The 12,326-nt window shown below is 53.3% G+C and overlaps 6 protein-coding genes across 6 annotated transcripts; 2 read left to right on the top strand and 4 right to left on the bottom strand.

Annotated features, from left to right (window-relative positions):
* Positions 1–1,304: 1,304 nt before the first annotated feature.
* K489DRAFT_324938 (cpy like protein carboxypeptidase) lies at positions 1,305–2,957 on the top strand (the record flags this gene model as incomplete). The annotated part of the gene is made up of 1 exon (XM_033601797.1): positions 1,305–2,957. The coding sequence occupies one exon, from the start codon at positions 1,305–1,307 to the stop codon at positions 2,955–2,957; it is 1,653 nt and encodes a 550-aa protein (XP_033456931.1).
* Positions 2,958–4,273: 1,316 nt separating this feature from the next.
* On the bottom strand, positions 4,274–4,952 carry K489DRAFT_324908 (ribosomal protein S13; the record flags this gene model as incomplete). The annotated part of the gene is made up of 3 exons (XM_033601794.1): positions 4,274–4,571; positions 4,664–4,770; positions 4,890–4,952. The coding sequence occupies 3 exons, from the start codon at positions 4,950–4,952 to the stop codon at positions 4,274–4,276; spliced, it is 468 nt and encodes a 155-aa protein (XP_033456930.1).
* A 749-nt stretch (positions 4,953–5,701) lies between these two features.
* K489DRAFT_412576 (uncharacterized protein) lies at positions 5,702–6,640 on the bottom strand (the record flags this gene model as incomplete). Its single annotated transcript, XM_033607943.1, has 1 exon — positions 5,702–6,640. One exon carries the CDS (start codon positions 6,638–6,640, stop codon positions 5,702–5,704), a length of 939 nt encoding a protein of 312 aa, XP_033456929.1.
* Positions 6,641–6,792: 152 nt separating this feature from the next.
* K489DRAFT_417184 (uncharacterized protein) lies at positions 6,793–8,262 on the top strand (the record flags this gene model as incomplete). The annotated part of the gene is made up of 3 exons (XM_033608189.1): positions 6,793–7,331; positions 7,459–7,886; positions 7,956–8,262. Exons 1-3 carry the CDS (start codon positions 7,254–7,256, stop codon positions 8,260–8,262), a joined length of 813 nt encoding a protein of 270 aa, XP_033456928.1. The 5' UTR covers positions 6,793–7,253.
* A 232-nt stretch (positions 8,263–8,494) lies between these two features.
* Positions 8,495–9,904, bottom strand: K489DRAFT_383448 (uncharacterized protein). The gene has a single exon (XM_033605605.1). The coding sequence runs from the start codon at positions 9,585–9,587 to the stop codon at positions 8,853–8,855; it is 735 nt and encodes a 244-aa protein (XP_033456927.1). The 5' UTR covers positions 9,588–9,904; the 3' UTR covers positions 8,495–8,852.
* Positions 9,905–9,988: 84 nt separating this feature from the next.
* On the bottom strand, positions 9,989–12,141 carry K489DRAFT_362485 (general substrate transporter). Its single transcript, XM_033602660.1, has 3 exons — positions 10,674–12,141; positions 10,516–10,615; positions 9,989–10,441 (listed from the first exon to the last, which is right to left on the bottom strand). The coding sequence occupies exons 1-3, from the start codon at positions 11,908–11,910 to the stop codon at positions 10,165–10,167; spliced, it is 1,614 nt and encodes a 537-aa protein (XP_033456926.1). The 5' UTR covers positions 11,911–12,141; the 3' UTR covers positions 9,989–10,164.
* Between the last annotated feature and the right edge of the window lie 185 nt (positions 12,142–12,326).

The following is a 12,326-nucleotide window of genomic DNA, read 5'->3' as shown; positions in this document are numbered from 1 at the left end:
ACCTTATATGCAGATTTGATATGTATAGAATGAATGTGACTATCGTGAAGCTCTCTCATCACATCCTACTGTACAGCAACAGTAATAATTTCTGTTTCCCGGAGGCACGCGCCCGCCCTGGAGCCATGACGCAGCCGCAACAGTCGGGCTTTCTCTGCAGGGCTGGAATTTGGCGAATGTCCCGCTTTGCCGAGTCATGACGATGCACGTGACCTGACTTGGGCACGAGAAAGGAAACATACCTTGCCTGTCACGTGCTCCGTCTGCCTGTCACGTGCCCTGTCTCTCTGTCTGTCTCTGTCTGTCTGTCTGTCTCTGTCTGTGACTGTGACTGTGACCGTTCATCTCTAGCGCTGCTGCACATGAGGAGCACTGTGATGGACAAACGAGAGTATTGGTTGATCACGTGTATGCTGTCCTTTCCTATCCTGTCCTTGTTCTGTCTTGTCCTGTCCTGTACTGGACTGTGCTGTGCTGTGCTGTACCTTACTATACTCTACTGTACTGTCGGTGATGTGAGATGGTACCTGCGTGTGAGCGATAGAAGAATGATAACAACGGCGCGCGCGTAGAGTCAGTTAGTCGGATACATAGATATGCGTCATCACATGATGGTCTGTCTAGTCGATAGTGGGTAGTCTCTCCATCAGCGGCGTGGCTGGCTGGCTGGCTATCTGTCTGGCTGGCTGGGTTCCAAGGTTATCAGGATCTAAACTCCGCTTCCAGACTTGACCGTTTTAGGCGTTGCCTATGGATCCGACAAGAGGTCATTCCTCCACATTCACCACCACACATACACACATACACATATAGCCACCATTGCACTGCACTAAATGTACTGTAGAACACTCCCCAACCGTGCCATTCATTCAGTCACACACATACGTAACCTCCAGGGCTGTGATTGACGCCTATTCTCGGTACAGTACACAGCAGTACAATCAGTCCTGAGCGCAAAGTGACTGTGATGATGACTGCCGCCCACTTCCTCCTCCTACCCCAACACCAAGCGTGCAAGCTTCCAAGGTACAGTACCTAGCTCTCCGTCCATACCATACCATACTATACCATACTGTAGTCAGTGGTGTACCATCATCGTCACATACATATCCGCTCCCATTGCCTGCCTCTCATCCTCTCTTCCTCTTCTCTTCACCCTCCTCCCTCTTTCTCTCTCCTCCCTCCATCCTACTTTCCACACCTTCATCGTCGTATCGTACGGGATCATCGTCATCATCGCTGTTGTCCTCTCCATCTCCCACTCACATACTCGCCACCGCGGCAACAACAATCACCTCCCCATCATGAAGGTCGCCGCCTCGGCGCTCCTCTTCGGAGCTGCTGCTGCGAGTGTTTCCCAGCAGCAACCCTTGAAGGCCGCCACCGACAACGTCCGTGAGGCGTTCAAGGCTGCCTCCGACAAGGCCGCATCCTGGACCAAGCCGCTTGAGAACTTCCAGCAAGAGCTCAAGCACCTGACCGCGGATGCCCGTCAGGCCTGGGATGAGGTCGCTATGATGTTCCCGGAGAGCATGAGCCAAGCCAACTTCTTCAGCAAGCCGAAGCCACATGTCCGCAAAGCGCACAGCGAGTGGGACTTCGTTACCAAGGGCGAGGATCTCCACAACCTCTACACCACCAACTCCAAGGGACAGAAGGAGCGTGAGATTGATGGTCACCTCGAGGCGTTCAACCTGCGCACCAAGAAGGTCGACCCCAAGAAGCTCAAGGTGGACAACGTGACCCAATATTCGGGTTACTTGGACAACGAGGAGGATGACAAGCATCTCTTCTACTGGTTCTTCGAGTCCCGCAACGACCCCAAGAACGACCCGGTGGTCCTCTGGCTCAACGGTGGTCCGGGCTGCTCTTCGTTGACGGGTCTGTTCATGGAGCTCGGTCCGTCGTCCATCAACGAGAAGGGCGAGGTCGTCTACAACCCCAGCAGCTGGAACGAGAACGCCAACGTCATCTTCCTCGACCAGCCCGTCAACGTCGGCTACTCCTACTCCGGCGGCAAGGTCTCCAACACCGTCGCCGCGGGCAAGGACGTTTACGCGCTCCTGACCCTCTTCTTCAAGCAATTCCCCGAATACGCCAAGCAGCCTTTCCACATCTCCGGCGAGTCTTACGCCGGTCACTACATCCCGGTCTTCGCCGCCGAGATCCTCTCCCACAAGAAGCGCAACATCAACCTGCAATCCGTCCTGATCGGCAACGGTCTCACCGATGGCTACACTCAGTACGAGTACTACCGTCCCATGGCTTGCGGTGACGGTGGGTGGCCCGCCGTGCTGAACGAGCAGGAGTGCACCGCCATGGACAACGCCCTCCCCCGCTGCCAGAGCCTGATCGAATCGTGCTACAAGAGCGAGTCCGTCTGGTCTTGCGTGCCCGCCTCCATCTACTGTAACAACGCCCTGATCGGCGCCTACCAGCGCACCGGCCAGAACGTCTACGACGTCCGCAAGCCTTGCGGCGACAACCCCCTCTGCTACAACGAGCTCGACTGGATCTCAAAGTACCTCAACCGCCAGGACGTCATGGACGCCCTGGGCGTCGAGGTCTCCAAGTACGACTCCTGCAACTTCGACATCAACCGCAACTTCCTCTTCGCGGGCGACTGGATGCAGCCCTTCCACCGCCTGGTGCCGGGCATCCTCAAGGAGATCCCCGTCCTGATCTACGCCGGCGACGCCGACTTCATCTGCAACTGGCTCGGCAACCTCGCCTGGACCAACGCGCTCGAGTGGCCCGGCCAGGCCAAGTACGCCAAGGCCGAGCTCAAGGACCTCAAGCTCAAGGCCGACGGCTCCAACATCGGCTCCGTCAAGTCCTCGGGCAACTTCACCTTCCTGCGCCTCCACGCCGGCGGCCACATGGTCCCCTACGACCAGCCCGCCGCGTCGCTGGACATGCTCGACCGGTGGTTGGCCGGCGAATGGATCGAGAACTAGAGAAAAAAAACCCGTCTCGTCGTCCAGTGCGAACTTCGATGTCCCCTTCGCTCCTGGGATCCAGGTCTTCCTAGAGAGATCTGGCACTTTTTCCCCCTCATGAGGAAGTCCTCGTTTTTTTCGTTCTCGACGGGAAGAGTGTCTCTCTCTCTCTCTCCCTCTTTCTCTCCCTGGGCATCGCCCGCACAACACACACCCATGAATATATGTAAAATCAATCAAATCCGCATTGCAATGAAGAATAAAATAAAAGAACTCCTCCCTGCCACCCGTGAAAACCCCTCGCTGTGACATTTCCCCATTTTGCAGAAAACCAAAATCCCATCTGCCCTTTGTTTTTGTTTTTTTTTTCTCCTCTTCTTCATCGTCGCTCGTCTACGTGCGGTTTCTTCCCCTCTGCTCAATCTCGAATCTTTGATTTAGACACCCTCTCTCTCTCTCTCTTGTACATACACGTATATGAGCGGTAGATAGATGGGGTCATACCCTCGATAGCTACGGAGAAAGAGAGACGGGGGAGGGTGGGGTGTGTGAACGGTCACTCTTACTCTCATCCTCGGGTCAGTGCCTCGCCGGGGGGAAGAGGAGGAAGGCATCACCACTCGTCCGTAGCGAAGAGATCGACGACGGCGATGATCCGTGATCGAAGAGGGAACGAACGAATGCCCTTTTTAGTGATTGGTAAGGTTGGAGAGGAGGAAGACTTTGGGAAACGGGGCTTTGGGGGGAGGAGGAAGTCGAGGGAGGGTCTTTGTCGGAAATGAATGGGAGAAATGGTGTGAGGGGTGGAGGTTACGGTGGTACTGTCGAGACGGGGAAAAGGGACGGGAAGTGGGCAGGGAGAGGAGGTTGGGTCGAAGCACAGAGTTGAGGCTGGTCGCGAGAGACCATCGTTGTCGATAAGGCGCGGTTGGCCGTGGTGATATTTGGGAATCCTGCTTTCATTTCATGACGAGGGGGGGTCATTGGATCGTTGGAGGGCATGATGACAGGTTTTTGTTTCAAAAAAGATTTCTCGCGTTATGCATTTGACACCGTGGAAAATGTGAGCCGGCCCGTACATCGCGTCTCTCCGCACGATGATGAAGGGCAGGCGGCGTGACAGAGAGAGCGAAGACGTTTTGGTGCAGCTTCGCCTCCCTAAAATCATTTCTTCTCCGATAATAAAAGAGACGCCTTCCGGATTTTGCTCCACCCACGCCATGTTTTCCCGACCATGATAAATAGCACAGAAGAAGACACCAACGGGCCACGGCCTCGCTCCTCCGGCCTGCCTCCCCCACAGCCAACAAGAAAAGCCCGCGCGCGCGCAACCTCTATGACTTCTTCTTGCTGACACCAACGGTCCTTCCTCGTCGGCCGGTGGTCTTGCTGTGCTGTCCGCGGACACGCAGACCCCAGTAGTGACGGAGACCACGGTGGGCGCGGATCTTCTTCAGGCGCTCCAAGTCCTCACGGAGCTTGCTGTCGACGCCGTTGGCGAGGATCTGGTAGTCCTTGCCGTCCACGATGTCGCGCTGTCTGTTGAGGAACCAGGTGGGGATCTTGTATTGGGTGGGGTTTTGGATGATTGTGACGATACGCTCGAGCTCTTCGGATGTGAGTTCACCGGCGCTGTAGGAAATGACACGTTAGTTGGTTGTTGTTCGCCATGTCGTGGGGAGTGACCAGGAATTCTGTTCACGCTGCTGGAAAGGGAGATGTACCGCTTGTTGAGGTCAACATCGGCCTTCTTGCAGACCAAGTTGCTGTATCGGCGACCGACACCCTTGATCTTGGTCAAGGCGTACATGACCTTCTGTTTGCCATCGACCTGTATTCCCAATCCTCGTCAGCACTCATGCCCATTGTGTCCACCGTCGCGATTGCTTCCTCCACTGGTCTCGTGCGCCATCGGCTAGGCTTTCATGGGCGTGATCCGGCGGTACGTACGTTGGTGTTGAGCAGACGCAAGATGAACTGGAAGTTCGACTTCTCGCCGGTGACGAGCGACATCTTTGCGGTTGGAGATGTGGCGACGATATCGTGATTGATGCGAGCACTTTCAAGATGTCGTTGTCGACCTGGCTGTTCGTTTTCCAGGTGCGTGCGTGCACGGACGTCCTACAGCCTTGGCGGTGCACCCCATTCAGCTTAGCGCCGTGGTGCGAATCGCAGACGTCCAACTTCACAAATCCAGTCGTCTTCACGCTAGTATTCATCCCCCTCCACTGACATTCGCCTACATACGAATGTTCTCTTAACGCATATATCGAGGATCCATATCATTCCTCACAAATCAACATCTGATCTTAGTCTCATATTTGAGAAGATTCAGGTATCTTCGAGATGTTGGTGGGATCATTCTGACGACAGCGCCCGCCTCAAAAACCATTACTGAGACACGAAATTGTGGAAATCTTGCGCTGCAATGCGACGACATTTGCAATACACTTCAAAATTCAACCTTCATGGCTAAACAACGCCGATCGAGGATCTGGTTTCTTCCTTTCACATTCAAATCGTCCCTAGACTTATGACTCGTGCTCACGGGCTCGTCGTTCCGAACTCCACTTATTGCTATAATCCCAGTTCCATACAGAATGCTGAATCAAACTCAGTCATGGGTCAGATTTGATCATGTTGAGCCAAGTTTGGCACTTCAGCATTGGTTTCAATAAGCATCACCTCGACCCGCCTGCGGTCGACGTTCAGACGTCAATTGCCAGTACTATGTACTCAATATTTCACTGGATAAACTTCCATCACGGCCGTGGCTTGCTGCTGAGAGGAATCGGTGGTGGCGCGCCCGCTGATGGAATCGGCGATTCATCGTGAGATTGCAGGATGGCTTTCTTTGGGGGTGGAGGTGGCGCCGCTTTCTTTTGTGCCGCCGCAGCGACCATCCCTGCTGCTGTTGGTGATATTGGACTCGCCGATGCACTGGCATTCATCCGTGCGAAACGCTGCTGAAGCTCGTTTACCTGTGAAGTGCCAGCCGCTGGTCTGCTAGCTGCGCCTGTAGACGCGGTATCGATTCCTAGAGCGGGCACCGAGATGCCTGCGCGCGCTAGATTTGATGCTGCCTGTGGGTTGACTGACACCAGAGGAACGTTTCGATTCGAGTTCAGTGCGTTGTAGGCTGGTGGAGGAGTAGGTCCATGTTGAGTGGTAGCTGAGTTTTCTCGGGGCGGTAAGACTGGTGGTGGCCCACCTCTGGGTATAATTCCTGTCGTTTGTCGTGCGGGTAATGGGACCGGCGATGCTGTCTTTGGAGAAGGAACACCTCCAATGGCTGAACGACTCGGTGGCTTTGGTAGATTATCGGTCCTGAGTCCTGTCGTGTCCGTCCTGTAAGGCACGACTGGTTTAGCGACTTCGACACTCTGCTCGATCTGGCGTGAGGCAGCTGTTGGCACGCGTGCACCCGACCCCGATGCAGCGGCCGGTCTTCTCACTGTTGAAAGCGCTTGAGAGTTTGTGTCATCATGGCTGTTTGGAATGTGTTTGGGAGGCGGGCCAAAAGAATCAGGATCTTTCAGACTGGTGAGAGGAGTTGACTGGTGATTCCTGGCTGACTCATAGGGATCATGTTTCTTGCCGCTCGCGATGCCTTTTAAATCCGATTTCCACGTGTCTCGGTGTATAGCTTTGTCTCCACTCGGATGCCATCCTCCCTTTGCAACGCCTTTCAGCTTGTCCATTTCGTGAAACCTTATCAAGGGAGATCTCAGCTTGGACGTTCGTGCAAATACAACCCTGACTGTTTGTCTGTTGGAACCTTTGCCGCAGCTGTTCTGCGACTGCTCAACAATGCAGTAGGAAAAGAAATCAATTGAAACTATCACGACGTGTGAACGGCAATCATAGTAGTCCTGGAGATAGTGGTGCTCAGCCTCAAGGTCACACGCAGTACGATTCGACGGAGGCCGAGAACTTTGGTATGACGTAGCCGGCTTCCAATCAGCTGAGGTTCAAGAGGACAATATAAAGACACAATCTCAGAACATGAAATCGCTCGCAACCAAGAGGTGGAATGATTTAAGAAGTGGTTTGGAGAATAATGTCTCAGCTACCTCCGATCTATGTTCTAACATGAGGTTACGATTCACCAACTGCATGAGATCTGGTGACGAAGAAGGTCCAAGGGCGACCGCACATAGAAGACGGTGCTTAGTCAGTGATTAGTCATCATATATGTGCTCCACCAGTTCAGCCTAGCCCAATGGCAGTTACAACAGACAGCTGGTCTCGTGCAAATCGAAATACTGACATCAGAGGTTGTCGACACGATTTAGCCATTATCATATCTCAGAAATGGTATCACTTAAGCAATTGCTCGCTCTGGCTGCTTGCAGCGCAGTAGCACTGGCGCAGAGCGCTGCGGACGTTAAGGTATATCATACTTCCTTGCCACATGCGCCAACGCGACTAGCTTTCTGACTGTGAACAGAGCGACAATACCGCCAACGTCAGGACCGCCAGTCCCGAGGATGTTCAAAGAGTGTTGGACACACCCAAGGACCCTGATGCGAAAGCTCCCTCGGTGAAGATTGACGTGACAACCACATTCCCCGACGCCGAAGTCTTTGGAATCAAATTGGTCAATGGACGACCCACCCGCGCGCTGTTCCAAGTCGTCAACAATGAGCCCGAACCCATCGTCGTTCTGGTCGCCACTGGTACCCTCCTCACCACCGAAGGCGCATTGGGCGCGCCGAACCCGCCAGAGATTCTGCGCAACTTGACCGTGACCAAATACTCCACTGTCATTCCTCCCAAGAGCACCGAGACTGTCCAATACTCATTCTCGGAGATCATGAACCCTCGAGATGTCACGCTCGATCTGAAGCTGTTGGTTCAGGCGCGCGAGAGCATTTTCACCCTCGGCGTCTACAAGGAAAGCGTCTCGGTGGTCGAGGCACCCTTTTCAATCTTGGACCCGCAAGTGTACGTAACACGGAGCAGCTCTCACTGACCACCTATCGGAAAATTGGTCACTAACTCTGCCAATTACAGAATCTTCCTCTACCTCATCCTCGCCGGTGTTTTCGGCGGTACCGTCTACGCCATCTACAACATCTGGATCAAGGACCTGCTCCCACAGAAGAAGCGCGGTGGCAAGGGTGGTGAGCGGGCCAAGCGCTCCACCACTGGACAAAAGCCGGTGGACCCGAAAGACCAAGTCGCTGTGGAGGGCGCTGACGGACCGGCCGTGACGACCGGCTCCAAAGGCTACGATGAGAGCTGGATTCCGGAGGGACACCTGAGCAAGCCCGCCGGCAAGCGTGCTGGTGGAGGCAAAACGAAAAGCAAAGCGACTTAGGGTGAGATGACGGGAGGCTTTGGACAATCGCCTGTATGCGAAAGAGAGAACTGGATTACTCAAAAGTGTAGCGACGCATTGGAAAAGTCTAGCTTAATTGGACAAAAATGCATGCATCCAAGCAATATACGATCGATGTCTGGAGGTGGTGCAGTATCGCATGTAAAACGTCATCCGCCACCTAACCGTGCGTCACAGAACTCTACGCGATCACGATGCTTCACAATGCTCGGACGACCAGTGCTGATGACTTCAGAAAAGCATTGGTAATAGTATGGTACATGCTAATGATCACTGATACATTGAAAGAAGTAAGACACCGATCTCGAATCCCAAGAGCTCATTATATAACTTCGACATCACACCTGTTCGTCAACATCATCCTGCTCGGCTGCGACATAGCCCTCTTGCACATATGGTGGTCTGTAAAGCAACACACGACCCATCAGCATTCAGTCATTCGATCAATCTTCCACACGAAACACCCACGCGCGGGAAGAGCATTCGAATCCAAAAAAAAACAGGAATGAAAAGAGTGTTAAACATAACAAATGCGAGCCCTTCAAATCGAAAGTCTTTCTTCCACACCCTTACCTGAGAAGATTGCGCGCAGCGACGATAGCAGCACTACCGATCGCATAGAATCCCAGAAGCCGGCTCCAGCTCTTGTCGCCGTAATCAGACTGCCCGATACTGAGAGCAATCAAATCATAGACCAAACAACCGCCGAAAATCCAATCGCTGCCGGCGCTGAGTCCCGCAAACCCCAGGGCCGTCGCGATCTTGACAAAGTTAGAAGGATGCTGGTTCTTGAAGAACGCCACGGATGTATTGTGAACGATGTCCAGAATTCCGATGCCCGCGAAAGTCTTGGAGTTGATGTGCGTGAGGATGCTCCCCCAGGAGCGCGTGTCCATGGGCTCCTGCTGGGCGAAGACGTAGAAGAGTTGGGCGGTGGTGTTCACGACGACGAAGATATCGGCGATCTTGAGGTGTTCCGCGTTCCAGAAGAACATCCAGGTGCCGATGCAGAAGTTTCCCAGGGCGTAGTAGGGCACGAACTTCACGATCGTGTCGAGTTCCTTCTTCTCCGCCGGGTTGTTCTTGTTGAGCCGCCAGAGCTTGTAGAGCCAGGCGAGTTGGACGACGGTCTGGCAGGCGAAGAAGCCTCCGATGAAGTAGGGTTGCGGGGAGAAGAAGGAGAGGTTTCGGTCGTGGATGTCTTTCATGTTGGGAGTGGAGTTGAGGCCGTATTGTTGGGCGATGAAGTTGTAGACGAAGGAGCCGGCGCCTAGGTAACGGGCGGTGGGCAAGGAGAGAGCCATGATGATGGTGGATCTTCGAAGGGTTTCTTGTGCGTAAATGAGGAATTTGGGTAACCTCTGGATGTTCACGATGCGATGCTGCTGCTGCACTGGAATGATATGCCTATAGACGTGAGAAATAAAATAGACCTTACCAAGTGAACGCTTCTCTGGCGTTCATATATGACAATTGGTCGCCGCTAGATGAGATGCTGGTCGTGGTAATATCTTCGTCACTGTCCCGTACATGTTACTGGGAATGACGGGCTTTGGGAAATGCCGAAGAATGAAGTATCATCAGTGTGACGAGTACATTTCTCGTGGCATTGCGAGATGTGTGGGAGTCATTGTCAGAGCAGACGTCCGCTGGTTACGAATAATGATGTCACAAGCGCTTCTGTTCAATGGTGAGACTGCAGGTGGGTGTTTTGGCTGTTCGGTACATTTCCGCACTCATTACGCGTGATGAACCCTAAGTAGAATACAACGACGACGACGCCTCTCAGGCCGAATCGACGACTCTATGGACTTCAGTACTTTACATCTCCGTCCATCATCGGCCGGATTCGCAGGCACGAGTGTACAATCACACTCAAGCTTATGCCTCGTGCGTAGACTTCTGTCGCCGACTCGGCTCCGAATCCGTGCGGCCCGATCGATCTGTCTCCTCGTCCACCTTGCTACCATCCCACTTATCGCTGGTGATGGGATTGATCTTTAGGACGTACATGGCGTCAATCTCCTCCAGACTTCGGTCCTTGTGCTCAATCAAGCAGAAGAAGACGATAAACACCAAGACCGCGCAACAGCTCGCAAAGACCAGGCCGTAAAGATATCCGATCGCATTGGTGATGAAGCGCGTGAAGAACGATAGCCTGCTCAGTGGGTCAGTATCTAATCCATGTCTGTTTGGCCTGAAGTGACACGAGTATTGCAAGCTGGTACTTACAAAAAATTGAAAAGCCAATTGGCAGATGTGCTGATGGCCATGCACTGTGCTCGATATTTCGAGGGATACAGCTCGGCGACTACTCCCCATACCAAAGGACCTATATTGAAATGTTAGCTAGTCACACCGATATGCATGATAACGGTCCGTGTGCTCACCCCATGTCGTTGCAAATGCTGCAATGAACAAGCACGAAAACACAATGAGGACATTGCCAGCTGCTGGTGTGTTCATCGGATTCTCACTATCCAGAGCGAAGCGGCCGACAAAGGAAAAGACCAAGAAGCACATGCACATCCATGCGGCTCCAGCCATCAAAGACTTTCTCCGTCCGCATTTCTGAACGACGTATAGTCCAGCAAAGGTAAACACCAGATTGACAGCTCCCAGGATGATTTGAGTGACGTAGCTATTGCTTAGACCCGTCGCTGCGAAGATAGTCGTGCCATAGTAGAAGAAGAAATTGGCCCCGGTCAGCTGCTGACCAGCTTGTAGAGTCACGCCAAGCAGAGTCCGATAGAACATTCGCGGACCGGTGAAGATCTCGTGCCATTTGGCTTCCGCTGCAGCTTTCTCCTGCTCGAGGTTGCAACGCAGGGAATAGATGATATCGTTCACCTCCCGCGATGTCGGATCCAGACCAGCGAGTCGTGAAATGGTGGTGCGAGCTTCTTCATCTCGACCTTTGCGATATGCATATCGAGGAGATTCCGGTAGAAAGAGCATCGAGGCTCCGAGGATGAGTGCCCAGAGGAATGAGATGCCATTCGGGATCCTCCAGGATGCACTCGAAGAGAGGCCTTCGGTAGCGAGGTTAATCGCCTCGGCGAGAAAAATGCCAAAGGTCATGTTGAGCTGGTATGACGCTACGAGCATGCCGCGAATGATGTCCGGCGCACATTCGGACTGATACATGGGTACGGCGACTGACAGAGCCCCAATGCCAATCCCATTGATCAAACGTCCGAGGGCGAACTGCAGCCAGAACGTCGTAGATGAGATCTCGATCACCGTCCCAATACAACAGAAGAACGCAGACACCGAAATTGCCAGCCTCCGACCCTGCCAATCCGCCAACTTGCCCGCGCCGAGCGAGCCCAAGAGCGCACCAGCACAGAGGAGAGCGACGATCGTCCCCTGTCTGACGGCGGAAAAGGTATAGCTACCATCTGTCTGTCTCTCGCCGAATCGGGCAGCGTAGTCCGCCATCAAGAACATCCCGCTGATTTGTCCGGATACGTAGCCGAAGATCATGCCACCTATCGATGCCACGGCGCCCATGGCGATGGCCAGGCCAGTCACTTTCTGTTTTGATTTGGCATGGGGAAAGGATGAGACCCTCTCGACTCTGCTTGTCCCTTCTCCTCCCTTCTCTTGACGGCCGAAGAGTCGCATGTTGTTATGTAGAGGGAGCTCTTTGTGATAGAGCGGCTTGGTTTTCGATCCTTGGAGGTTGAGAATCTTGGACTGCCGATGGAAGTGATCTTGGAACGAGCAGATCAAAGGAGGACAGATTCCACGGCAAAGTAAGTGTTCTACTCAACAAGGAATATCGTAGCACAAAACAGTGAAGACAGAAAACACAAACTATCCGACTTTAAGCAAGGGAGGTGACAGGAAACCATTCATCACAGGTTCATGGGAGGAGATAGAGTTTCGACGATCCAATGACCGAAACATGCTTGCTACGGTCCTACATCGGTCCTACCGATGGTCATCTCGAAAGCGTGCAACTCGACGCGAAAAATGACGCCGAAAACCATAAATTCCTTCGAGACAAGCGCTATTTGCCTGTTGACCTTTGAAGGTAT

This window comes from Dissoconium aciculare, assembly GCF_010015565.1.
Source record: "Dissoconium aciculare CBS 342.82 unplaced genomic scaffold K489scaffold_12, whole genome shotgun sequence".
Taxonomy (NCBI): Eukaryota; Fungi; Ascomycota; class Dothideomycetes; order Mycosphaerellales; family Dissoconiaceae; genus Dissoconium; species Dissoconium aciculare.
This window is presented reverse-complemented; position numbering and strand designations above follow the sequence as displayed.

Excerpts from the sequence above, each read along its gene's own strand:
- K489DRAFT_383448 (XM_033605605.1), bottom strand. The coding sequence starts at position 9,587 with ATGGCTCTCTCCTTGCCCACCGCCCGTTACCTAGGCGCCGGCTCCTTC.
- K489DRAFT_362485 (XM_033602660.1), bottom strand. The coding sequence starts at position 11,910 with ATGCGACTCTTCGGCCGTCAAGAGAAGGGAGGAGAAGGGACAAGCAGA. Across the intron at positions 10,616-10,673 it reads AGCATTTGCAACGACATGGG|GTCCTTTGGTATGGGGAGTA; the intron begins GTGAGCACACGG and ends ATTTCAATATAG. Across the intron at positions 10,442-10,515 it reads AATTGGCTTTTCAATTTTTT|GCTATCGTTCTTCACGCGCT; the intron begins GTAAGTACCAGC and ends CCCACTGAGCAG.